The sequence below is a fragment of the Homarus americanus genome, unplaced genomic scaffold, assembly GCF_018991925.1.
Source record: "Homarus americanus isolate GMGI-L3 unplaced genomic scaffold, GMGI_Hamer_2.0 scaffold40248, whole genome shotgun sequence".
Classification (NCBI taxonomy): domain Eukaryota; kingdom Metazoa; phylum Arthropoda; class Malacostraca; order Decapoda; family Nephropidae; genus Homarus; species Homarus americanus.
Genome location: NW_024712526.1, coordinates 11130775 through 11157765, shown reverse-complemented (window position 1 = coordinate 11157765; position 26991 = coordinate 11130775). Strand labels below are relative to the sequence as shown.

The 26991-nt window shown below is 39.5% G+C and overlaps 1 protein-coding gene across 3 annotated transcripts in view; it reads left to right on the top strand.

Annotated features, from left to right (window-relative positions):
- Positions 1-8868: 8868 nt before the first annotated feature.
- LOC121862983 overlaps positions 8869-26991 on the top strand; it is a 42818-nt gene continuing 24695 nt past the window's right edge. The window contains exons 1-9 of one of the 3 annotated variants that reach the window (XM_042361443.1): positions 8869-8908; positions 13588-13623; positions 14958-15126; positions 17560-17694; positions 21376-21522; positions 22089-22157; positions 22991-23173; positions 23739-23915; positions 24383-25083. In XM_042361443.1, coding sequence (XP_042217377.1) covers positions 8898-8908; positions 13588-13623; positions 14958-15126; positions 17560-17694; positions 21376-21522; positions 22089-22157; positions 22991-23173; positions 23739-23915; positions 24383-25083 — 1628 coding nt within the window. In that variant the 5' untranslated portion in view covers positions 8869-8897. Of the gene's footprint in view, positions 8909-13587; positions 13624-14954; positions 15127-17559; positions 17695-21375; positions 21523-22088; positions 22158-22990; positions 23174-23738; positions 23916-24382; positions 25084-26991 lie in introns of all 3 variants that reach the window. The other 2 variants (XM_042361451.1, XM_042361459.1) reach the window with 2 other exon arrangements.

Genomic DNA, 26991 nt, shown 5'->3' with positions numbered 1-26991 from the left:
CTTCCACCAAACACTTTAGTCTTCCACCAAACACTTTAGTCTTTCACGTACACTTTATTCTTCCACCATTTATTCTTCCACCAAACACTTTATTCTTCACCAAACACTTTATTCTTCCACCAAACACTTTATTCTTCCACCAAACACTTTAGTCTTCACAAACCTTTAGTCTTCCACAAACACTTTAGTCTTCCACAAACACTTTAATCTTCCACCAAACACTTTAGTCTTCCACAAACACTTTATTCTTCCACCAAACACTTTATTCTTCCACCAAACACTTTATTCTTCACCAACACTTTATTCTTCACCAAACACTTTATTCTTCCAAACACTTTATTCTTCCACCAACACTTTATTCTTACCAACACTTTATTCTTCCACCAAACACTTTTCTTCCTTCACCAAACACTTTATTCTTCCACCAAACACTTTATTCTTCAAACACTTTATTCTTCCACCAAACACTTTATTCTTCCACTAACACTTTCTTCACACTTTATTCTTCCACCAAACACTTTATCTTCACCAAACACTTTCATCACCAACACTTTATTCTTCCACAAACTATATTCCTTCACCAAACACTTTATTCTTCCACCAAACACTTTATTCCTTCACTTTATTCTTCCACCAAACACTTTATTCCTTCACTTTATTCTTCCACCAAACACTTTATTCCTTCACTTTATTCTTCCACCAAACACTTTATTCCTTCACTTTATTCTTCCACCAAACACTTTATTCCTTCACTTTATTCTTCCATCAAACACTTTATTCCTTCACTTTATTCTTCCACCAAACACTTTATTCCTTCACTTTATTCTTCCACCAAACACTTTATTCCTTCACTTTATTCTTCCACCAAACACTTTATTCCTTCACTTTATTCTTCCACCAAACACTTTATTCCTTCACTTTATTCTTCCACCAAACACTTTATTCCTTCACTTTATTCTTCCACCAAACACTTTATTCCTTCACTTTATTCTTCCACCAAACACTTTATTCCTTCACTTTATTCTTCCACCAAACACTTTATTCCTTCACTTTATTCTTCCACCAAACACTTTATTCTTCACTTTATTCTTCACCAAACACTTTATTCCTTCACTTTATTCTTCCACCAAACACTTTATTCCTTCACTTTATTCTTCCAACATTCCTTCACTTTATTCTTCCACCAAACACTTTATTCCTTCACTTTATTCTTCCACCAAACACTTTATTCTTCCACCAAACACTTTATTCCTTCACTTTATTCTTCCACCAAACACTTTATTCTCAGACTTTTTCCACTAGACTCATAAATTATCATATCTTATATTTTTTTCACTTCTCATAAATTTTCTTTAATTAGACTCGGTAATCATCTTTCTTTCTTTTTCTTTCTTTTTCTTTCTTTCTTTCTTTTTCTTTCTTTCTTTCATTCTTTCTTTCATTCACTAAACACGTAAATTATCTGTTTTTACCGTTTTTTTTCGTTTATGGACACTGATTCCTCTCCTCTTCTCTGTGTTCCATCATTCATTCATTCATTTGTGCATTCATTCGTCTTTGCTTTACACTAACTTATCCGTAGTAGTAATAGTAGTAATAGTAGTAGTAGTAGTAATAGTAGTAGTAGTAATAGTAATAGTAGTAGTAGTAATAGTAGTAGTAGTAGTAATATTAAGTTTTGTGATATATTCATTCATACTCTCTCTCTCTCTCTCTCTCTCTCTCTGCTTATATTGATGGTGATTGGATAGAAAGTGAATTAATTTGACCAATCAATTCCCGCTCCTCCCGGCTTCATTTTTGGCCTCCTCAGTAACTGTCCACAAGCGATGGTTTGGCCAGGTGACTGCTGGTTAGAGTTGCCCTGCCACTCACCCGACCAAACCAGCATAACCTACCAAGCAACAATGACTTTGGTTGCTGAGGAAGGCTATAATAATCGAAGATCCTGTGGTAGCTTGGGTTGATTTGGTTCAATTTTGGTTGTCTTGTGTATGTAGTTTGTGATATGTTATTGTTATTGTTATTATTTTGTGATGTTTCTGGTTGAGGGTATTATGCCACTTGTAGGAATGGTGGTATTTATTTATTGATGTATTGACCAGTTTTCTTTGTTTTGTAATCTGAATTTTGTCAAGTGTCAATAATGAATTATTATATTTTTTGTTGTTATTATTATTATTATTATTATTATTTTTGTAGTTTTTTTACAGTATTGGTATTATTTGATTATTTTTTTACTTTTTATTAATATTTTGTGCGTGTTTATGGCAGGCCTTGTGAGCATGGGTAGTAAAGCCTGACATACGCCTAGTTAGAGGCCGTCAGCCAGCGTGTGATTGGTGGCAGGGTTTGGTGGTGTGTTGCTGAAGCCTAACTCATCAATCAGCTTAACCTAACCTACCCAAACTAAACCTACCCTAATCCATTCCAACGTAACTTACCCTTACTTTACCTGACCTAACCTTAGCTCGGGTAGTCTGGGTCAGGATTGGTTGGCCCATGTAGTAGTCAGCTTTACAGGACATGACATCACTTTCTCCCTGACCAATCACAAACGTGGCTGACGGCCTCTCACTAGTCGCATGTGTAAACCTGTTGTTGTTGTTGTTTGTCGTTTGTTTGTGTGTACTATGAATACTTGTTATAATATTGACACAATTTTTAAAACTTTTCTAGGGGGTGATAAAGTAAAAGTTTTTATAATTTCAAACACAAGTGAAAAAATGGGTTAATACTTTTCAAGGATGGATAAAAGTAGAAAGTCTCAAAATTTTTACCAAAGGTGCAAAAAAAGGTATAGAAATTATCACAGGAATCCGTCAAACCTGTAATTATATACTATATATATATATATATATTGCCAACTGCACCTGTGATTAGCATGACACTTGAACTACTAATAGTATTACATCTTGCATGTTAAACGAGAACAATGTTGATATTTTATTCACGAACAGTTGGGGGGGTGGGTGTCAGGGTGTTTGTGTTGCTCTGATGGGTGTATACAGGGTGTTTCAGATGTTTGTGTTGCTCTGATGCGTGTATACAGGGTGTTTCAGATGTTTGTGTTGCTCTGATGGGTGTATACAGTGTTTCAGATGTTTGTGTTGCTCTGATGGGTGTATACAGGGTGTTTCAGATGTTTGTGTTGCTCTGATGGGTGTATACAGTGTTTCAGATGTTTGTGTTGCTCTGATGGGTGTATACAGGGTGTTTCAGATGTTTGTGTTGCTCTGATGGGTGTATACAGTGTTTCAGATGTTTGTGTTGCTCTGATGGGTGTATACAGGGTGTTTCAATGTTGTGTTGTTGATGGGTGTATACAGGTTTTCAGATGTGTGTTGCTCTGATGGGTGTATACAGGGTGTTTCAGTTGTTTGTGTTGCTCTGTGGGTGTATACAGGGTGTTTCAGTTGTTTGTGTTGCTCTGATGGGTGTATACAGGGTGTTTCAGTTGTTTGTGTTGCTCTGATGGGTGTATACAGGGTGTTTCAGTTGTTTTGTGTTGCTCTGATGGGTGTATACAGGATGTTTCAGTTGTTTGTGTTGCTCTGATGGGTGTAGACAGGTGTTTCAGATGTTTGTGTTGCTCTGATGGTGTATACAGGGTGTTTCAGTTGTTTGTGTTGCTCTGTGGGTGTACAGGTGTTTCAGATGTTTGTGTTGCTCTGATGGGTTATACAGGTTGTTTCATTTGTTTGTGTTGCTCTGATGGGTGTATACAGTGTTTCATATGTTGTGCTCTGAGGTGTATGGGGTGTTTCAGTTGTTTGTGTTTCTGATGGGTGTATCAGTGTTTCTATGTTTGTTTGCTCTGATGGGTGATACAGTGTTTCAGATGTTTGTGTTGTCTATGGTGTATACAGGTGTTTCAGTTTGTTGCTCTGATGGGTAACGGATTTTCAGTTGTTTGTGTTGCTCTGATGGGTGTATACAGGGTGTTTCAGATGTTTGTGTTGCTCTGATGGGTGTATACGGATGTTTCAGATGTTTGTGTTGCTCTGATGGTGTATACAGGTGTTTCAGATGTTTGTGTTGCTCTGATGGGTGTATGCAGGTGTTTCTGATGTTTGTGTTGCTGATGGGTGTATACAGAGTGTTTCAGATGTTTGTGTTGCTCTAATGGTGTATACAGTGTGTTTCAGTTGTTTGTGTTGCTCTGATGGGTGTATACAGGATTGTTTCAGTTGTTTGTTTTGTCTGATGGGTGTATACAGGGTTTTTCATATGTTTGTGTTGCTCTGATGGGTTGTATACAGGGTGTTTCAAATGTTTGTGTTGCTCTGATGGGTGTATACAGGATGTTTCAGATGTTTGTGTTGCTCTGTGGTGTAGCATACAGTGTTTCATATGTTTGTGTTGTCTGATGGGTGTATACAGGATGTGTTTCAGATGTTGTGTTGCTCTGTTGGTGTATACGGATGTTGTTTCATTTGTGTTGCTCTGATGGGTGTATACAGGGTGTTTCAGATGTTTGTGTTGCTCTGATGGGTGTATACAGGATGTTTCAGATGTTTGTGTTGCTCTGATGGGTGTATACAGTGTTTCAGATGTTTGTGTTGTGATGGGTGTATACAGGATGTTTCAGATGTTTGTGTTGCTCTGATGGGTGTATGGGATGTTTCAGATGTTTGTGTTGCTCTGATGGGTGTATACAGGGTGTTTCAGTTGTTTGTTGTTGTCTGATGGGTGTATACAGTGTTTCATATGTTTGTGTTGCTCTGATGGGTGTATACAGGTGGTGGATGTTGTGTTGCTCTGATGGGTGTATACAGGTGTTTCAGATGTTTGTGTTGCTCTGATGGTGTATACAGGATGTTTCAGATGTTTGTGTTGCTCTGATGGGTGTATACAGGATGTTTCAGATGTTTGTGTTGCTCTGATGGGTTGTATACAGGGTGTTTATTTGTTTTTGTTGCTCTGATGGTGTATACAGGGTGTTTCATTTGTTTGTGTTGCTCTGATGGTGTATACAGGGTGTTTCAATTTTGTGTTGCTCTGATGGGTGTATACAGTGTTTCAGATGTTGTTGCTCTGATTGTGTAGGTGTTTCAGATGTTTGTGTTGCTCTGATGGGTGTATACAGGGTTTTTCAGATGTTTGTGCTCTGATGGGTGTATAGGGTGTTTCAGATGTTTGTGTTGCTCTGATGGTTATACGGTGTTTCATATGTTGTTGCTCTGATGGGTGTATACAGGATGTTTCAGATGTTGTTTTGTTGCTCTGATGGTGTATACAGGATGTTTCGATTGTTTGTGTTGCTCTGTGGGGTGTATGATGTTTCAGATGTTGTTTTATGGTGTATACAGGTGTTTCAGTTGTTTGTGTTGCTCTGATGGGTGTATACAGTGTTTCATGTTTGTGTTGCTCTGATGGGGTGTATACAGTGTTTCAGATGTTTGTGTTGCTCTGATGGGTGTATACAGTGTTTCAGATGTTTGTTGCTCTGATGGTGTATACAGGGTGTTTCAGATGTTTGTGTTGCTCTGATGGTGTATACAGGATGTTTTGGATTTTGTTTGCTCTGATGGTGTATACAGATGTTTCAGATGTTTGTGTTGCTCTGATGGGTGTATACAGGGTGTTTCAGATGTTTGTGTTGCTCTGATGGGTGTATACAGGGTGTTTCAGATGTTTGTTGCTCTGATGGGTGTATAGATTTCAGATGTTTGTGTGCTCTGATGGGTGTATAGGGTGTTTCAATGTTTGTGTTGCTCTGATGGGTGTATACAAGGGTGTTTCAGATGTTTGTGTTGCTCTGATGGGTGTATACAGGATGTTTCAGATGTTTGTGTTGCTCTGTTGGGTGTTTGATGGGTGTATGGGATGTTTCAGATGTTTGTGTTGTCTGATGGGTGTATACAGTGTTTCAGATGTTTGTGTTGCTCTGATGGGTGTATACAGGATGTTTCATTTGTTTGTGTTGCTCTGATGGGTGTATACAGGGTGTTTCAGATGTTTGTGTTGTCTCTGATGGGTGTATACAGGGTGTTTCAGATGTTGTGTTGCTCTGATGGTGTATACAGGTGTTTCAGTTGTTGTGTTGCTCTGATGTATGCGTTTGATGTTTGTGTTGCTCTGATGGTGTGCGGTGTTTCAGTTGTTTGTGTTGCTCTGATGAGTGTATACAGGGTGTTTCAGACGTTTGTGTTGCTCTGATGGGTGTATACAGGGTGTTTCAGACGTTTGTGTTGCTCTGATGGGTGTATACAGGTGCCAGTGATGTTTTGCTCTGATGGGTGTATCAGAGAGAGAGTAAACATTGTCGACTAAATGGAACGTTTATATAACATCAGAACAAGTAGTACAAGGAGAAATAGATTGGGGACACACACACACACACACACACACACACACACACACAATAGGTGACTTGTATTCGTGTATAAAGGGATTTGGTGGGTTAAGTCTTTTTTTTTGTTTTATTGTTACGAAGATTATGTAAGTGTTGAGAGTAAAAGGTTTGTTTGAAAAGTCTATACTGCCTAAAATGACTTGAACTGGATTTAACAACAGGTAGGTTAGGTTAGGTTTGGTTTATCTGGGTTGGGTTAGGAGGATAATTTTGGGTTAGGTTGGCTTTAAGTTAGGTTAAATTGGGTTAGGCTTAGTTAGGTTGGTTTTAGGTTGAGTTAGATTAGATTGGTTTAAGTTAGGTCAGGTCCGATTGGTTTAAGTTAGGTTAGTTTGGGTTAGGTTAGTTTGGTTTAAGTTAGGTTAGTTTGGGTTAGGTTAGGTTAGATAGGCCAAGTTTGGTGGACTAGTTTTACCTGTTTCAAAAGAATGGTTTGTGCTGTTTTAACCATAGATTGAATTATTTGGAGAATACAGAAGGTTACATGATGACGGTGGATGATGTACTGTATTCTGTATTTTAGTGACCAGGTGCTGTATCATCCACCTTGCTCAACCTAATCTAACCTAACTTATGTAGAACTAATTTAACTTCAACTGGAATTTCTTCTTCTAACCTAACCTGGCCATTGCTACATTTAACCTAACAACCAAGGCCTAATAATTTCTTAAACTCCCTTAACCTATTATAACTACCATAGTGTCGTTAAAGTTGACTCGGTTAGGTTAGGTTTGGTTGGTGTCTGCTTTACAAAATAAACAAATATATGGTTATGTGGGTCGTAGAACTTACCCAACATCGACCCGGCTGTGACCAAAGGGTAATAGATAATGTATTGGGTAAAATCGTCTCAATTCACTAACATTGGTTCATCATGTACGTAGACTGTATAGGTGTGTGTGTGTGTGTGTGTGTGTGTGTGTGTGTGTGTGTGTGTGTGTGTGTGTGTGTGTGTGTGTGTGTGTGTGTGTGTGTGTGTGTGTGAGGTGTAGGATGAGCTCGGTGTGTGTGTGTGTCCAGGTGTGTTTAAAATACCTACCTACCTAGCTAGCCCACTCAGCCAGTCACACCTGTAGGCTATGTCATCGTCCAGGTGTTCCGTGAAGAGTGTGTAATTATTAAAGTCACTCACTCGCTCACCTGGCTATGGAGGAGGCAGGTGAGATAAGTCTGGGGTATCATGTCATGTTTGGAGAGAGAGACCCAGATAAAGTCTAGGGAATCGTATGTTATGTTTGAAGAGGCCAGCGAGTAAGTCTGGGAATCGTATATCATGTTTGAGAGCCTGCACTGTAGTGTGTTCTGAAAGCTGTACACTCCATGTTTGTTCATGGTGAATGCAGTGATCAAGTGAGGAGATAAGAGTATCGGTAATGGTGCAGTTTTGGTTGTTTTAATTACTATATATGTATTTTATTGTTGTCATTTACATAAATTTGGAGAGTTCCGTTACACGTCATAATTTAAGTGCTTAAGTGCATTGTTAACTGTGCTGTTGTTGTTGTTGTCAGTTTAGCTCTTTGTCGGCTAAATATTTACATTCGAGTATAGGAAGTAACTATATATATACACAATATGTCAGTACAGTAATATCTAATACACAGTATGCTTCACACTTTAGGAATGATTTAAGCTTTAATATACAACTAACGTTTTTATAGTCAGCGAGAGGTAACTTTGTGTGTGTTAGAACTGAAGGAAACTTATTTCATAGTTTGTTTGTTGCAATTATAGGAAAATTTGCTCATACTGTAAAAAAAAACCCATTTGTTATTTAGACATTGTTGACTAAATAAAAATAAGTTTAGATTAGTCATGATAATATTCACTTAACAGTTTGTAGTAATGTGATGACTATATACTGTAACTACGAGTCTGTTAGAATATTCAAAATACAGTATACACATAGGTTATTCTATATTCAGTATACATATGATAAGCTATATTGGTAAAGGGTGTCTTTGTTATATTGCCGAGTTGTGGTGTTGTGGCGTGTCGTAGTCCTGTTGTCCAGAAGAATCTTAAGAGCTGAAACACAAGCTAGCGGTTCGTGGTACAGGATGTTAGTCCACACAAGGCTTTATTACATAACTACCGTGGTACCACTACTGTAGCTACTGTACTAAGATTTGCCAAAGTGTACAGTTTGCTTTCGGATGTATATTTTTTAAAAGCTTTTGTATCACCTAAGAATTAAACCCCAGTTTATTTCATGATGATTATTAATGAAACACTGTCACTAGTTCAACCACACTTAACCCCCCCCCCCTCTCCTACTCTGTCAGGTAGCGTTAGGGTGTTTAAATGTCAGATGAAAAACAAAATCTATAAACTCTGGGTGTCTAATCTTCACGTGATGTAGAAGTTCATTTAGTATACTCGAATCAAGTGGTTGGTGGGAATAATGGATATATTTACCTTATATATTTTGTTTGTCACCATTTATCATTGTTTCAATCTAAGGTAACTAACTATTTTTCTACTTTGTTTCCAGTCTGAGCCTACCTGTGATGCTACCCACAGCAGAAGACCGACCATCATGGGCCCGTACAGATGAGAGAGAATACTTTATATATATATATATATATATATAGTACACTTTACAGTATATATTATTCAAAACACCCCCTCGACAAGTATACAGTGCCTCAAAACCTGATACATACATACATACATAATACACAGTGTTCAAGGTCTATCATACTCTTACAGTGCTCAAGACTTATGAATTGTGTTTTAAAAAGAGGATGGCTCTGTCGTTAATTAATTCTGTGTTGTTTCTAGATCAGTGTCTTAACAGGTGTGGTTATGGAGGTTAAACCACACACACACACCACACCCACCCACCACACACACACCACACACACACACACACACACACACACACACCCACACACACACACACACACACACACACACCCACACACACACCCACACACACCCACACACACACACACCCACACACACACACACACACACACACACACCCACCCACCCACACACACCCACACCCACACACACACACATTTGCATTGGTAGCTGTCGCTTTGAATGGTTGAGAGTAAATGGTCAGTTCTTAAGACGTACAAGAAACGATTTTAAATGAGATAATTATTGAAAGAAAAAAGTTTGTGTGGGGGGGGAGGGGATCATTTACTACACAAACTAACATCATTGCTTTATTTCTCACCAATTATTATTATTATTATTATTATTATTGTTATTATTATTATTATTATTGTTATTATTATTATTAGTTATTATTATTATTATTATTATTATGATGATGTTTCTTGGACCTTTTGTTACTATACAGATCACTAGTGTATTTATTATTAGTTTACATTTTGTTTTTTGTTTTAGGAATTATGATGAAGACGTTCTCTTAAATTGACATACTGTATATACAGGTACATAAATTTGATGAAATTATTTACTAATTTATTTATACTATTTAATTATTATTATTATTATTATTATTATTATTATTATTATTATTATTATTATTATTATTATTATTATTATTATTATTATTATTATTATTATTATTATTATTAGCCCTATTATTATTAGCCTATTATTATTATTATTTTACTGTATTATCATTATTATTATTATTACTTATTTTACAGGGGATTATTTACATATTTATTTTGTGCACTCACTTAAACAGTATTCTAACCCTAGAACCACTCAATATGGACAATGTCAAATTAAAGTTTTTATTATATCTGCATTGGGTGATGAATGTTTGATACTACATCCTCATGTGAAGTACTGTACTATACTGTTTTAGTAGTCACATGGGCTAACAACACAGTGTGGAGTGATACAGTGTAGTATGGTCAACATGTCCTTAGGTTCACTCTCACCTGTGATGGAATATTGTACTGTACTGCATTTTGTTCTGTACAGATAACATGAATCATATGTACTATACTACAGTACACTATACTGTATACCTGTTCATGGTACAGTATATTTGTACATGAAGTTGTGCAGAACAGTAGTGTAGTGTTTTGAAACAAGTTGACTACATTATAAACTGAATAGAAATGAATAAAAGGTTTGTGAATAATTATGTATGTGTATGTATGTATGTACACAGAAACAGCATATGCACTCACACATGTATACAAACATTAATTAGTCGATGTACCTTTCAATACTTCATTACAAATACATATGTACCTCACTAACAAAAAGGAAGATTGTTTTAACTGGGGGTATACTGTGCCGTCCGTACCTTGTACCTGTAGTTATAATGAATTTCCTACTATAATTACAAATCCAACCAACCTCATTCTACCCAACCCCCCATTTCACCTTACTAACTAACCTGACCGACCCCACTAGATGACCTTACATAACCTAACCCATTATTACACTACTGTAGTTATATAAGGAAATACAGTACATGTTGGGTAACAATCACCATCTTTCTTTTAGAGAGGTCCCAGTACAGTACATGTAATTATGACAAGAGGTTGTCTGTACAATACACACAACTCAGAACTACCTTGACTTAACATTCCTAACATAGGTGCGTCAGCTTACGTTACTGGGTTTACTCTGGCCGGCGTCCAATTCTTTATCTCCCTGTTGCGTAACATCAGTGCCAAAGTGAACAGGACAGTGCTCCCCTTTTATGCTTAGACTTATGTAATATTTGTATTTTGTATGTATTTTTAGTTCACTGGACATATTTTATGGGTGGTCTGTGACCACCCAATTTAAAGAAATAACAATGTGTGCTTGTATGTCGTAGAAACTGATAATACTGTAAAAATTACTTACAGTATAGTGTTAGGGTAATACTACTGTATATACTGTACTGTATAATATGGTATGCAGGAATGGTTTTATACTGTATATGATTTAAAATACTTGAGTCAGATTGCAATATGTGAGAGAAGAAAAAATGGTTTAATTATTGTCACTGTTGAAAGAGAAGTTAAAAAGAAGGCAAGAAAAAGGTGTTATATTAAATTGGAGATGAAAATGAATTGTGCATTATGTGACGGCCTTTGATGTTACCGGTGCAGTCGCCTGGTTGCCGGCTGACTCAGGGAAGGGATGTTTTCTAATTGCCCGAGTCGTTAGCTTTCGTTGCCTACAAAGACTCGCTGAGAGCGTTGTCACAAAACCCAAAAATATCCATTACAAATTTACAATGTCTGCGGATTATGATTGATGTATCGTGTCATGTTTCTGACCCTTGAGTACCGTATGTTGCCCCTAGCGTATGCCAAGGAAATATTGTACAGCGTATAGTAAATGTAGGTACGATGGTGATTGTATAAGGAAACGGAGGAAAACTTCTGTCTGCCTATTTCCCATGAGTTAGTTGGTTAAGAAGTATTCCTGTTCAGTATATCTTTGTTTTTTACTTCTGGAATACGATGAATTAACCCCTTCAGTACGATGACTAAACCTCTTGACTGTGAAGAGTCTTAACTCTTGAGTACTTGAGGAATAGGTCATCGTACTCATGCAGTCAAGTCATCGTACTCAAGGGGTTAAAGAGCAATGTTGTATTATGGTGGGCTGTACCTCATCACTAAAGTCACCTTGTGTGTATGCCGAGTCATCGTATTCGCAGTACAATATAGTCTCGATTTACATGGATTTGGTTTACGCGTTTGGTCATTTACGCGGCACCTTGCCAGACCGACAATTTTTATTTACACGGTTCATTCCATCATTTACGTGGGAAGCGGCACGGGCAGGGTGCACACAAGGTCGCCTAGTCAACAAAACATTACCGAGTTCTTCACCCGCCACCCACCACAGCCGGTCCAAGTCAGCGACAGTGAGAGTGAGGATATGGACTTTGAGGGGTTTGACAAAGAGGCCCTGCAAGCCTCTGTGGTGGATAGTGATACAGGTGATACAAGTGATACACCTGAGGGCCAATAATCTGCCCTCTGCCTCGGAACCAGCCCCCCATCCTCGTGTGCCCAGCCATCTTTTCTACTAATGTAAGTGTTAAAAAACCTAATATTATTGATATTTCTCTTAAATATTAATTGTGTGTGCATACCATCATAAAATTAAGATGTTATTTTTACTACAAGGTACGTATTGTGTCGGAAAAAGTGTAGTTTGGGGGTCGGCCCAATCTCTATTTCGATTAATCCCAAATGTTCTGTTATTTCGTTTACGCGTTTCTCGTTTTACGCGGACCTCCACGGGTTCAATTGACCGCGTAAATGAAGACTATACTGTACTGTATAATTATTCATTTACATTTGGGTTAGTGTTCTCTGGTGTGTCGGAATGTAATGAGAATATTTCACAGGATTGATCACAGTTAACCCAGAACCCTGCAGACTCGCTCAAAAGAGTTTATTTACGGAGGGGTCCTATGATTACAAAATGAACACCTCGATTCCTGTTGTCTCGGTAGGGTTGTCAAAATCCTTCGCCCGTTGTGTCATTTTGTCTCACACAATATTGTGCTAAGATACTTTTTGGAGCGGGTGTATATGTACGTACAACTAATTAAGACAAGGTGTTTTACCCTACTGTACACATACATGCTTGTACAGTACTACAAATTCCTCACTAGAGTGTATACAGCTATATATTGTAATAATAATGATGATAATGACTGTATAATAATAATAATAATAATAAATGTGTTTCTTTTTAGGAGAGTAACAAGGTGATAAATTGTTAGGATGTTTTAAAAAATTTTTTTTTTTGTATAGGATGAGGATTAATAGCTACAGGATGTTACTGTTTAATTTCAGTTACTATTTCAGTTAGATTTCATTATTTTCAGCCAAGTTTAAGTCTTTTTGGAAATTTTGTTGTTTGTTTTTAATTTTATTTTAACATTAAAGATTATGATAAAACGATTATTATTGTTTTTATTTATTTATTTATTTATTTATTTATATGTTTATTTAAGGCTGTATTGTTGATTATATATCAGTATTAAACATTGCCCATTAACTGTTTTGAGTTGTTTGTCCCCTTGTTTTGATAATACAGTAAGCTTGAGCTAAATAGTTAAGACTAATAAGGGCTAACCAGGGTGTAGTGAACCAAGGGGCCGCCCACCACTCAGAAGTTGGGTAGTAGCGCACCCGCTTGGCTTGTGTGCCCCCACCCTAGCTCCCCCCCCTTGTATCCTCTCCTGTACTAGCTACTACGTGTGTGTGTGCGTGTGTGTAACCATTAGACAGACACCAGTCCGCTAACTTGGCCCCTCCCTCCCTCCGCAGGCCCTACTCGCGAGCAGGGGCGGATATCTTATGGTATGTGACAATGAACAGAATGGTGACGCTAGCTCTCTATCCCCTCCCTCCCCTTCCCCTCTCTCATCCCTCCCTCCCTTCCCCCTCCCTCCCTTCTGCATCTCATTGTCTCCAGTGTTTCTTTCTAAGTTAAGATTGGGGTAATGTAATGTAATGTAATGTACAGTACAGTACTTAGATGCCAAGAAGACAGTTTTCTCAACGTATTAACTGTATTTCCCGTCCCCCCCTTTGAACCCCCACCACTAAAACCCCCTTTTTTTATTTCTCATATCTCTTCCATTCTCAAAATTTTGTATGTGGGGATATAGTGTACAGTATTAGTAGTTTAACCTCTTATTATATTTGAATTAACTAACTTCCCATATACTACTGTAACTGTTTTTCTTAAATTTTACTACAGCTGCAGACACACTTAGAGCTTATTCATCAAGACATTCCTGGTCCCTCAGTACTGGTATCTCCTTCACCCTCAGGAATGTTCTGTAGTATCCATCCAGTACAGTACTCCAGGCCACTACCCACCCCCACTGCCCAGCCCTAAGACAGCCAGATCTGTAATGTCGTATCCCTCTCCTCACTGACAAGCAGCAGCCACATTCCAATCCTGGTTTCCACCGAGCACTTGCATTCCAGTTTCCATCCCCCCCCCTCCTCACCACACACATCCCACACGGCACTCCCTTAATTCTGTATTGTAGTGCCTTCATTTATGTACTCAATCACTCACTCTTTAACCTAAGCGAGAATCCCAACAGCTACAGGATGAGCCTTGATCTCCGTAGACTTGTACAGAACCCATGAGGCCATCATACTGCCCCCCCTTCCTCCCTCCCTCCCTCCCTCTCTCTTTCCTTCCTCCTCTACCTCCCTCCTCTCACCTCCCTCCCTCCTCTACCTCCCCTTGTGGCCACTATGACTTTAATTCTTATTTTCCCAGTTATTGTATACTGCTCACCTCCTCCTCCTCCTCCTCCTCCTCCTCCTAGCCTGTGATAATGTTAAGAGTTTAGATTAAGGTAATACTTTTAACCAAAACCCTCCTTTCTTTCTTAAGTTCTTTTATTATTAAAGTTATTGTTGTTGTTGTGGTTGTTTAGAGATATTTTCTGTATGTTAGTTCCTGCTGTAATGCCACATAATTTTGAGTCCATCTTTATTTATACTTAGTTTGGTTGAAGGTTCAGTTGTAGTTTGAGTGGGATGACTATTGGTAAACAGTGTCTGTCAAAAAAAAAAAAAAAATGTTCGCCTGCAGGGAGGTCAGTAGAGGTCCTGCAGCAGTGCGTCCGAGGTGGGACGGAGAGACGAGTAATCCGAGATTCCCTTTGCAGGCCTTATGCCCACGGCCGGACGGACATGATGCCCCTGGTCCCGAGTAGCCCCCTAGCCATCAGCACCACCATAGACTCCAGTAAAAGGATCAAGCTTTCCACGCCCATCAAGCCCGATAACCGCGTCCCTTTAGTAATTGATACTTCGGACAACAACCACACCAACAGGGTGAGTGACGGGCTGCCGCAGCTTGTGCCCCGTCAAGTGTATACTTTAGTGCCACTTTCTTCACTTGACTTTCACCTAACTTTATTTCTTCTGTACTGCTGCTCCACTTGCCTCAACAGTATACTGTATATACTACTCCACCTACCTGATGCTGCTCCACCTACCTGATGCTGCTTCACCTACCTGATGTTGCTCCACCTACCTGTATGCATTACTGTATTTGCTTTAGTAAACACCTTAGATGATGTAACCCTCAATAGCTTTTGCAGAATCTTTTTGAGACTGTAGTCATACTGAACTGTCTGTCACTTTTATCAAAACTAATCCTGATTGACTGATTGCTTGACTAACTGACTACCTGACTGTCTGAGAGACCTGTGGTTGACTGACTGAGAAAACTGTGGTTGAACTGACTCTGACTGAGAGAGCTGTAATCAACCAAACCTCGCTGATGAAGACTGTAGGTCATTGCTGTTTTCTCCTCATCCAGCACCCAGTTCTGTGTCCCATCAGTCAGCAAGAGACCTTTAAAGAGCTCACAGTTCTCTCCTCTTGTACTGTATCATCCTGTTACTGTATTTAGTATAATCTGTTGCCATCAGACATAAATCAACCTCAATCATCAAGTAAGGAAGGGATAAAGTCAAGTCAGTGACAGTGGACGATGCTGTTTCTTAGCTAAGGTATTCTGCTGCTCATGTGGAAGACGATATATAAGACTCCCTGTGTGCAAGTGTACTCGTATAATGACACTGTAGAAATGTATCATAATAGTTTGACCAACAGTATAGTATTTGATTTGATTTTTCAGTATTATTTATGGTGATAATAATGGCACCCTTAGACTTTGCTGCCATAAGATAGGGCATGATTGTAACCCTTTAAGGAGACATCTATTACCTCAATCATTCCTTCTCTTGTGGTGTTAATGTTTGATATAAGATAAGGGGAAGAGTCTACCCCTTAGTGGAAACAATCATTCTCTCGGTCATTCCAACCTCATGTTTCAACCACTTGAAATTTTTTGTATGTACTGTGTGTCCCAGAGTATTTTATTTATCCATTTCAACACAGATGAACTAAATGTCAATACCTCGATGATAGTAGTAAACGTGAATTATTAGTTCGTAGTTATCAGTGTAGTTGTTCCAGTGCCCCGTGTTAGGTCAGATGAAGAGATAAAAGCAGGTGTATAAACTTACCTGGGAATATTGAGGTAATTTACTGGACTGAGGAAAAGGCTGTATATTGTATTAGATGTAATGAAAAAGAGAGAATGGAAACCTGATGAAGCCCCAGTACTGTATAGATTAAATTGTGGGTGTGTAGTAGCTCTTATGTTTGTTAATGTAGTCTTTTCCTATACAGCATTCTACTTGTCTTTGCATCGCTCAGTCTCACCATCCCTCCCTCCCTCCTCCCTCCCTCCCTCCCTTCCTTCCCTGTTCTTAAGGCTTCCTCCCTCCCTCTCCTCCTCCTCCCTCCTCCTCCCTCCTTCCTTCCTTCCTTCCTTCCTTCCTTCCTTCCTTCCTTCCTTCCTTCCTTCCTTCCTTCCTTCCTTCCTTCCTTCCTTCCTTCCTTCCTTCCTTCCTTCCTTCCTTCCTCCTCCTCCTCCCTCCCTCCCTCCCTCCTCCCTCCTCCCTCCCTCCTCCCTCCCTCCCTCCTCCCCCTCCTTCCCTGTTCTTAAGGTCTTTGTTCCTTCTGATCCTCCCCACACAAAAGTTGTAGAAGATTATGATATAGATTACAGGTCTTCCTAACTGAAGGGGTGGTTACAGTATCCCAGCGTCTCTCTCTCTCTCTCTCTCTCTCTCTCTCTCTCTCTCTCTCAACCCCTTGAGTATGATGACAAAATCCCCACAGTATGACAACATAACCCCTTGAGAATAATGACTTAACCCCTCTAATACGATGACTTAACCTCCTCATGAGTGTGATGTCTTAAAAGTCATCGATTCAGGGGTGTGATGGGGATTCAGTCATTGCACTTCATCTGCCCGAGGAAGTTGTGTTACCCTGTTGTTATGCCGAGTGGAAATTATTATTATTTTTTTTCTTAAATTCTTTACTGCCGAGTGATTTCCATAGACTCAAAATGGGATCTATATAAAAAAAAATTTGGGGGGGGGGGTCATGTTTGTTGTTGTTGATTACAGAATTGCCTTTTAGATTTTGAATAATGATGATGATGATAACAAGAATGGCCAATCTGTCAGGAGATAATGTGTGTGTGTGTCTGTGTGTGCGTGTGCGCGTTATTATATAGTGAAGATTCTGCCCAGGTTGCCTATAGTTTTTAAATGCTTTTGTGTGGAGATAATTGACATGTTTTAGATTATATACAGTATAGTGATGTAGATGTAATACATACAAGGACTCTCTAGTTGTACCACCTCGCTAACTATGCTCTACCCCTCCTTGCCGTCCCTCCAGGAGTCCACGTACACCCCGCAAGTAGAAGCTATCTCCCCCACTCTGCCGTCGGACCCCAGAGATGAATCCCCGCTCCGATCCACCAAAGACGATCTTCTAAAACATATTGAACAAGTAGACCGGGAGATTGCCAAGGTGAGGCCTCAGTCATAACCTAACTCTCTCTCTTTTTCTCTTTTCTTTATTTTCTCTCTTTCCTCTGTTTTCTCACAGTATCAAATATTCGAGGAAAATAATAACAAATGCAACTGTATAATGCATAATTTTATATAACTAAAGAAAAAACTTGTCTATTAGTATGAATTTAAACACCATCTAAAAAAAAATCTTGGTAATGGTGATTCAAGGAGTTACACTGAAAACTATCACAAAGGTTATTTTTGTTACTGATGATCACTGTATTAGTTTAACACAGTGGTCGAACATGGTTGAGAAATAAGAATAAAAGTCTCATGAATGATTCTGTCAAACACCGTTGGGGGAAAAAAAGAACAACTGCAAATTAGGTCGGTCTAACACCATGATGAAAACAAAAACAAATTAAAATAATTCTACGCATTAGTTTAAACACAACAAAAATAAAAACAAAACACTTGCAAATCTAAATCAGTCAAACACCATGAAAAGACAAAAGAAAAATACAAAAAACTAACAGCTGTAGATTAAGAGGTACTAATAGTGTAGCTACATATACTGTACCCTGATGTGTCACACCCCACTGTTGTGTAAGCCACTCGTGGACAAACATTATATAATTGTCGTCATATGGAAGTTGTCTGAAAGAAATAAACCATTACTTTACCCACCCACCTCCCTCCCTCCCTCCTTCACCCCCTCCTTCCTTACAGTACCTACTCACTCACCCACCTACTTACCACCCTCTTTCCCTTTGCTGGTTCCTCTCTCCAAATATCACTTTTGCTAGAGTCTAGACCCATAAGTAGCTGAGCTTTCACAAATCATTTTTATGAAGTTGTTGTATCCAGATGGCAAAGTAGCGTAGTTTTGAAACTAGAACAAGATCTTTTGAGTCGATGCCGAGTGAATGAATCCCAACAATTGCTGTGTCATTTTACATTTGTTTGGCTCCTCACGGTGACGACAATGAAGCCTTTGTGATGGAGTCACCCACTGGTGTTGTGTGTGTCTATCTGGCTGTGGACAGAATAATTCTTTCATGTTTATTCCCATTTCCAGGTATTGTACAGTACCTGTACTTCAATTTATAGGTCTTCAGGCACAGTATCTTGGCTGGCATTTAATATCAAGTCACCCACTTTATATTATTACCTTCTAGCAGGTCAACCACTCTGTATAAGCCATGTTGTATTTTGCCCTATATGTAATGGCTAAAGTGCATTGCTTATTTCAAATGCTGAATCATGTTTGAAAATATGACTTACAGTACTGTACTGTATTTAATTCTTTATTGAAACACTATATGGATTGGCATGACTAGTTTATTTTCTGTAGATCATTTTGTTGTAGGCAAGGTGTGGGAGTGCCTTCTCAACACCACGTGGATGAAGATAGAGACATCATTATTATTAGTCAGGATGAACTCTCATAAGGTTTAGTGAACATGAGTAATAACTGGCGTCATCTTCAGCTGTCAGAATAACATGTAAGAAGAATGTTTGAGGGGCTCCTTCATTATGTCACTGTACTGTACTAGATAATGGGATTTAGGATGTGTAGGACAAGTGACGGTGTTTTGCTGGAGTGCAACAGAGATTATGAGTAACTGTGGGCTATCAGTAGGATGTCACAGACCGCACCAGTGAGATATTGTGATAATCCCGGTCAATGCCATCATCCCGAGCTACACCGCAAACACCCAATGTTAATATATTACTGTACTGTATTTTCTTTTACAATATGACATAAAATTATGAATTTGAAGCTTGTTTATGGATAATACTCTTGATTGGTAAGGCAGACTATACAATATACACCAATTCCCCCATTAACGTCCTTGTTAGGTTCCTGAAAACCACAATTTTAGTGAAACGACGTAGAGTGAAAACTATTTTACCATAGACACAGTGATATAAATTGGGGCTATGTTCCTTGGGTATATTTCTGGTCAAAATTTTCTCACAACTTGCCACAAATGTTTCACTTTCATCACTGTCACCTTCTTCTTGTTTTAAAATTTCAAATAAACTTAGAGCTTTCGCCTGTATGGAGAGCTACGAAGATGGAAAGTTTTGTTGATGTTGATCCTCAATCCACATGTTCAACATACTTCGCATATTTTCCATAATGCCACTTATGTTACCAGTTAACTTTTTAGCAGATATGGAGTAACACTTTTCGCACATAATACAGTGAACCCTCACTTTACGCGGTTAATTCAACCCACAGGGTACCGCGGAAAGTGAACAACGTAACATATGGGATTAATTGAAATAGAGACCGGGCCGACCCCCAAACTCCACTATTTCAGACACAATACCTACGTTGTAGTAAAAATAACTTCTTAATTTTATGATGGTATGCACACACAATAATTAAGAGAAATATCAATAATATTAGGTTTTTTAACACTTACATTAGTATAAAAGATGGCTGGGCACACGGGGATGGGGGTTTGGTTCCGAGGCAGAGGGCAGATTATTGGCCCTCAGGTGTATCACTTGTATCACCTGTATCACTATCCACCACAGAGGCTTGCAGGGCCTCTTTGTCAAACCCCTCAAAATCCATATAAGTCCATATCCTCACTATAATTATCACTATCACTGACTTGGGCCGGCTGTGGTGGGCGGCGGGTGAAGAACTCGGTAATGTTTTGATGACTGGGCGACCTTGTGTGCACCCTGCTCGCGCCGCTTACACAAGCGGATGGCGGGAGGTTTGGATCCAAAAATGGCGCGGCTCGCCAGCCGCTCTCCGCGTAAAGGGGTACACGCACCGCGGAATGTGAGCATTCCGGTTTCGGCAGGGTACCTCGTAAACGTGGAATGTGGGACCGCGTAAAGCGAGGGTTGACTGTGTGATATTTTCTGCATTTCCACAAATTGTTCTTAACTACAGTTGTGGACTGCAAATTGACACCTCTTGCTATGTTCACAGCTCACTGTCCTTCTTAAAATCTCTTTACCACATCTAATTTTACTTTTAATGTAACACTTCTTCTTTCTGTGACCACAAACAGTAGTGGTCCATAATGCACATTTAGCACTCTTTGTTCTAGGGCTCAAATAAATTTATAATTGGATTTTAAGTGAATGTTGGAAGAGTATCAACCAACAATTGAACAATAAAAAAAAATATGGTGCCCACACTGCTCGCCTACACAGTCAGCTGTTATCACAAGCAGGTGCCGAGCGTCTTCGTACCGAATTTTTTAAATTGTCCTACATATTTTAACAACGTTGAGTGAAACAATGTTAATGGGGAAATTGGTGTACTGTACCCCATGATTAATATATATTATTTAGATTCTGAACTTGTTACTCATCTATGGATAATGAAATACTCATTATGTCTCTCTGAAAGAGAAAATATTGATGCTCTCTTTCTCACTGTTTTGTTAAATACTGTATATGTCTCATACCATACTTGGCTCGGAGACCAACAGTTAACAGATCGTAGTCTTTTCTTTTTTATATACCGTATACATATTCTGTTACTTGCAGTGCTCTCAGTAGTAGACTTAAGAAATACAATACCTGATAATGCATAGTTGATGAAGGTGTGTACGTGTGTGAAGAACTAGCAGAATTGAATAGCCGCTGCATGCATCCATGATTGTGGAGTATGTCTTGTGGCAGACTATCCCTTCTTAACGGTTACTCTCACTCCCCACAGGCGGAGTCTAGTATAGCCAAGCTGCGGAAAAAAGAGGGAGAGTTGCAAGTTGCGGCAGCGAAGGGGGACGGAGCCAAGCCAGAAGAGGAGGACACCAAGGAGCCAAGACATCATAGTATAGCGCAGATTATTTATGCTGAAAATAGAGTAAGTTGACGTCATGTGTCTTATGTCTTGTACTGTAAGTCACCGAGGCCGTTGGTGTTTATGTTCAAGACCCACAAATTTGAAGTCAGGTAATGGTATGGCTGTGATGTGTCTCCCTCAGCTTTTGTTGCATTTTATTATTAAATTATTTGAGAATTTAACCATTTTTAATAGAATATTGTGATCATAGTTGTATTTGTTGGCTCTTATGTGTTGAATGTTTTAAGAGTTTTGTTCTTTTAAATATGAAACTTAAAAAGAACTTAGGGTATGGATGTGTGAGAGTGAAGGCAGATAGTGACTACAAGAATAATACAATGAATTAATTTATATGATGAGTAACAACCAAGAGCTCAAGTTTGATGGATACAAGGAGAGTGAATATGTAAATTAGTAAAAAGAGACATTTCAATAGACCAATCATAAGAAGTGACCATTAGTGGAGAGAGTCTGTACAGGTGACTGAATGATGAGGAAAAATTGTGGGGGTCGTTGATAAGATGTCATTTAGTTATGTTAGAGAATATTGTGTAATTCTCTTGTTCATTTCTCTTGTTCCTTTACAGAAAAAGGCTGAGGAGTCCCATAATATACTTGATAAGCTGATGCCGCCAACAGATGTGCCGACTGTGTTGGTGAGTCTTCATACTGTGTTCTCGAGACCTGACTCTGAAAAATGCTGTCGGGGATCATTTAATTTAAGCTCCTGTCATAAAAGCTTTGAACTTTAGGAATTTTTAAATTTAATTGCTTAAGATTTTCTACGTGTTTTCCTTTTCTTTGAGTATGATAACTTAACCCACGAGTGCGAGAAGTTAACCCCATATGATGACTTTAGGATTTAACATGCACTCAAAGGATTAAAAATATATTGTACTCAAAAGGCTAATTCATCATACTCAGAGTGATGACACCGTACTCACGAGGTTAACCCACTCGCGTACGGGGTCCCTTCTCTGCTGACTAAAATCATCTTGCGCTATCCAAATTAAGTAATACAAATGGCGTCCCCATAACGAAGGGGTCGAGGTGGGCAGCTACAGTGTACACCTAATGCCTGTATCTAGAGGCAAATAGTATTGTTCAGTGAAACCTCCATATAAGTGACTCCTCTCTCCTCGTACTCCGTTAGATGGGAGGTTCACGACTAATGGACCCTTGATATATTGAACTTTCATATCTATATACTACAGTAGCTGTTAGGTGAGGGGGGGGTTTCACATTGAACGGACCTTCGATATAACGGACATTCATCACCATATAATCCGTTAAATAGAAGTTTCACTGCATTAATATGAATTCAGTGTCCATCAAATGATAATAATAGTCAGGAGGAGTTTGTAATGTTAATTTTTCTCCCTTGATGCTTGTATTTAGAGGCAAGATTTTATATACTGTTCTTGTGTAAGTAATTCAAATGGTAATAATAGTGAGAGAGGGATTATGATATTTATTTTTTCTCCCTCAGCCGCTATACCACCAGCCCACGGACACAGAGGTCTACATGGCAAACAAAAGGCAGTACGCAGGTTTCAAGCGGAGACTGGTGGAGTACTTCAAGAAACGTCATGCAAACAAAAACGAGCGGGATTCACACCTCACCCAGACTTACTCCAAACTTATGACTGAGTGGCTAAAGAAAGTTGAAAAGGTAAGATAAGAGTGAGGTGATGAGGTTACTGGTGTACAGGAGAGGATACCTGTCTGTGTGTGTGTGTGTGTGTAAATGTATCTTATCACCTGAAGATTAACCCTTCCTCCCCTCCACCTCCCCCAAGCTTGTTACACCTGACGATTAAAACCTCCTGTTGTTACCTGAGGGAGGGGGGATGGGGGTTGGTTAGCCTTAGGAATGTTAGGACTTTAGAGAACTTGTGCTCCTGTGATTCTCCTGGTAAGAGTCAAGTTGCTGGATCCTGAAGTCAACCAGAATTTTCACCTGCACTGCTTTGACTCCCTATGAGAGGTGGATGCCTAGTGAGTCAAGGCAGGATGGGTATGATGTTGGGATCAGTTAGGATGGGCATGATAAGGGATCAATTAGTCAAGGTGGGATGAACATGATGATGGGATGACTCCTTGTCCAGTTAGTCCAAGCCAATTTTGTTAGATATTTACATCATGCATCAGTTCTTCACAGCGTGTATTGTCATCCAGAATCCTAACTGACCGTACAATCTCTCGAGTCTCTTTTTAACATAAGTCTCCATTTACAGGTGGAAAACTCTAAAAAGCACAAGGAAAAGGTGGCCAAGAACCGAGAACTGTTCGAAAAGGTCTTTCCCGAGTTGAGAAAACAGCGAGAAGAGAAGGAGCGGTTTTCCAGGGTCGGCGCAAGAGTCAAGAGCGACGCGGAGATGGAGGAGATCATGGACGGTTTGCAGGAACAGGAGGTGAGTTGTTCCCCGTTGTTGTTCTCCGAGCCAGGCGACACGGAGAGTGGAGGAGGCTTGCTGGTACTGTTCCTTAAAGAGCGGCTGGAGGGTCAACTTGCAGTAGTCTCCCCGGTGGCTCAAGTTCACCACCAACCTGCATGTTTTAAATTGGAACTTAATGAATGGGAGAATTTAAGGGTAATTCAGGGGTCTAGTAGTGTGGGGGTTCAGGGGTCTAGTAGTGTGGGGGTTCAGGGGTCTAGTAGTGTGGGGGTTCAGGGGTCTAGTAGTGTGGGGGTTCAGAGCAAAGATAAATTTTTAAATCTTTAAGTTCATTCAGTGTTTTTAATAAAGTATAATATGGTTTACTGTACAATTTCACAGGAATCTTTTTTGCTATTTAAGCTACTTGATTGGAAAGTTTGGCCCAAGCATACTTATTAGATTTCTGAATATAAGTGGCTAATATTGACTAACCTCCACAGAATGAAGATAAGAAGATGCGAGCCTATGCCGTCATTCCCCCAATCCTCTTGGAGGAGAGAAAGAGACGGCACCGTTATATTAACCAAAATGGACTAATAGAAGAACCAATTAGTGAGTATAAGGATCACAAAAATATAAATATCTGGACCGAGCAGGAGAGGGAAATATTTCGTGATAAATACTTACAACACCCGAAGAACTTTGTTGTGATAGCAAGTTATTTAGAGAGAAAGTCAGTGAGTGATTGTATCCAATACTATTATAGCACCAAAAAGAAAGAAAATTATAAGATGCTAGTGAAACGGCGAATAAGACGACCCCGAAAACCCAACAACCAGCCGGTCGAGGTGGTCCTGGGCATGAACTCCACGGGGGTGACGACGAGAGGTTCGGTGGCGGCATTACGGACGCAACAGCCCTCTAATAGCAACAGACCGACCATCTCCATGACCGGAGGACAGGACGAGCCCCAGAACTACACAGTGAGCGGCCAGCCCCCCTCCAGCGCGGCCAACACTCCCTCCCACTCCGTCACTGCCAACAACACCCCGGCCACCTCCCCGGGCCCGAGCATCGCCATGGACCACCCCACCTCTATGGGGACAACCGCCGAGTCTTGTAGCACCGCGACTACCAACACAACATCCACTATGTCCAGCAAAGAAGTTCAAGAAAAGGACAAGGAAAACCTATCTGTCAGGTGAGTCAAATTAGAGATGTCTTTTATTATGTGTGTGAGGTACAGCACACCCTCATGTTGCTCGAGGCTACACTGCCCTCACAACACAAAGGGGGGGGGGATCTCTGCCATCTGTGAGGTAGCAGTATGGTGTTAGAATTTATTGACACATATAAGGTAGAACTGTGAAACTTGTGATCAACTCTTCCTTTATCACTATAGTGGATTCCTCCATTATTTTGTCTAGTCTGTTTCCTCACATACATGGTCAGGTTACTTCTCTTCCCCATAAATGATGTATACTAATGTACTTCTTCGTATTACATTGGGTGAATTGAGATTTTTTTCTCCTTTGCGAACCTTTTCCTTCCGAGGTGTCTGCAACTGAGGTCAACGTACAGACTCTTCTCATTTATTCTTTCTTATACTACTGTGATGGATGTGTTGTGCTGTGGTGTTCCCTTTCCAGAACCAGGTCACATGATTGTTGTTTTGGTTCATCCCCGTACAGTAGCATCACATAATCCAGTTACAACCATGAGTATAACATTCATCCTTATAAAGTACAGCACCACTCAAAAAACCACTATTTGCTGTCACATTGCTGGATGCTCATATCCACTCGCTTATACAGTAGTGCATCCTTTATCCAATCTTCCCCTCCCTCCCTCGCACACAAAACCAAAGTCATGACAACTTGTGGTTTATGGAGAGAGAGAGGAGCTGGTTCTCAATGATGCTGGGTGATGGGTGACATGACACAGATAACCTAACTTCTTGCCTTCCCACAGTATGTTATAGCATTATTACATGAGAGGTGGTTGTCTAACAGTCTAGTTACTTCTTTTGTGTCTGATGACATAATATAATACAGTCGAATCAGTAGTAAGAATGCGGTGTACTCTTGTTCACACAGTTAGGAATGCATTTAGCTACTTACTATTTGCCCCTAACACGAACTTCAGAGAAGCAGCAGTCACTTGGGGTCGGTGGAGTGAAAGCTAATCTGCCGAACTGAAGAGACGCACAGCAAATTAATCACGATTCCTGAACTGTGGCATTATACGTGTCGCCGTGCTCTCAGTAAAATATCAACTTGTTCCTTACGATTCCAGGTTACATTGAGAGTTTTGTTTTATTAGTGTACTTAGGGCTACACATATTACAAAAGGAATTAGAGGAAAGAACACAACATTGGTTAAGTCCAGTAAAGAAATTCAAGATAAAGTACAGGGAGATCGTTTCTGGTGTTTCCCATCATCTAGACTGTCAAAACACCTGTGGCCTTTATCTTCTTTGCATTACAACATTCTTAGCTGTTTAACCTACTGCCACTCACTATGGACATACCTGGGGGCTTGTTCACAGCTGTCAGTTATAGCTATGGTGCAGTACTCTCAACAAAATCTTGTCGAACACTGTAAGCACTATGCAGTCTGAAAAATGAACGAAGAATCTGAAACCATTCCGAGACGACAATCCCCAGTCTGCTCATTCTTGCATCATCGTGCCCAGGTATTGGAGAAGTGTTTGGTGAAAGTGTATATACCTGTCTATCTCTTCTCCATATTTTTTTTTATAATCTGTACACATATTTAGATTTTATTTTTATTTTTTATTTTACATCAATAACTGCTCTTCATAAACATCGCCGTGGTAACTTGTCTTTCTGTCTGGCAGTTCAGTTTGCATTTGTACCTCCCAGTCCCGATTGGTCCCTAACTCTACATAACTTATTAAGATTGGTCGGGTTGGGCTAGGTTAAGTTAGGCTGGGTTATGTTAGGTTAAGTTGGGTTGGGTTGGGTTAGGCTAGGCTAAGCTAGGCTAGGTTAGGTTAGGTTCTCGTAGCCTACACTTAAACACGTTCTTGTGTACTTAGTGTGTTTGCCTGTGTATTTACTCTTAGATTTGTGGATATGTGTTTAAA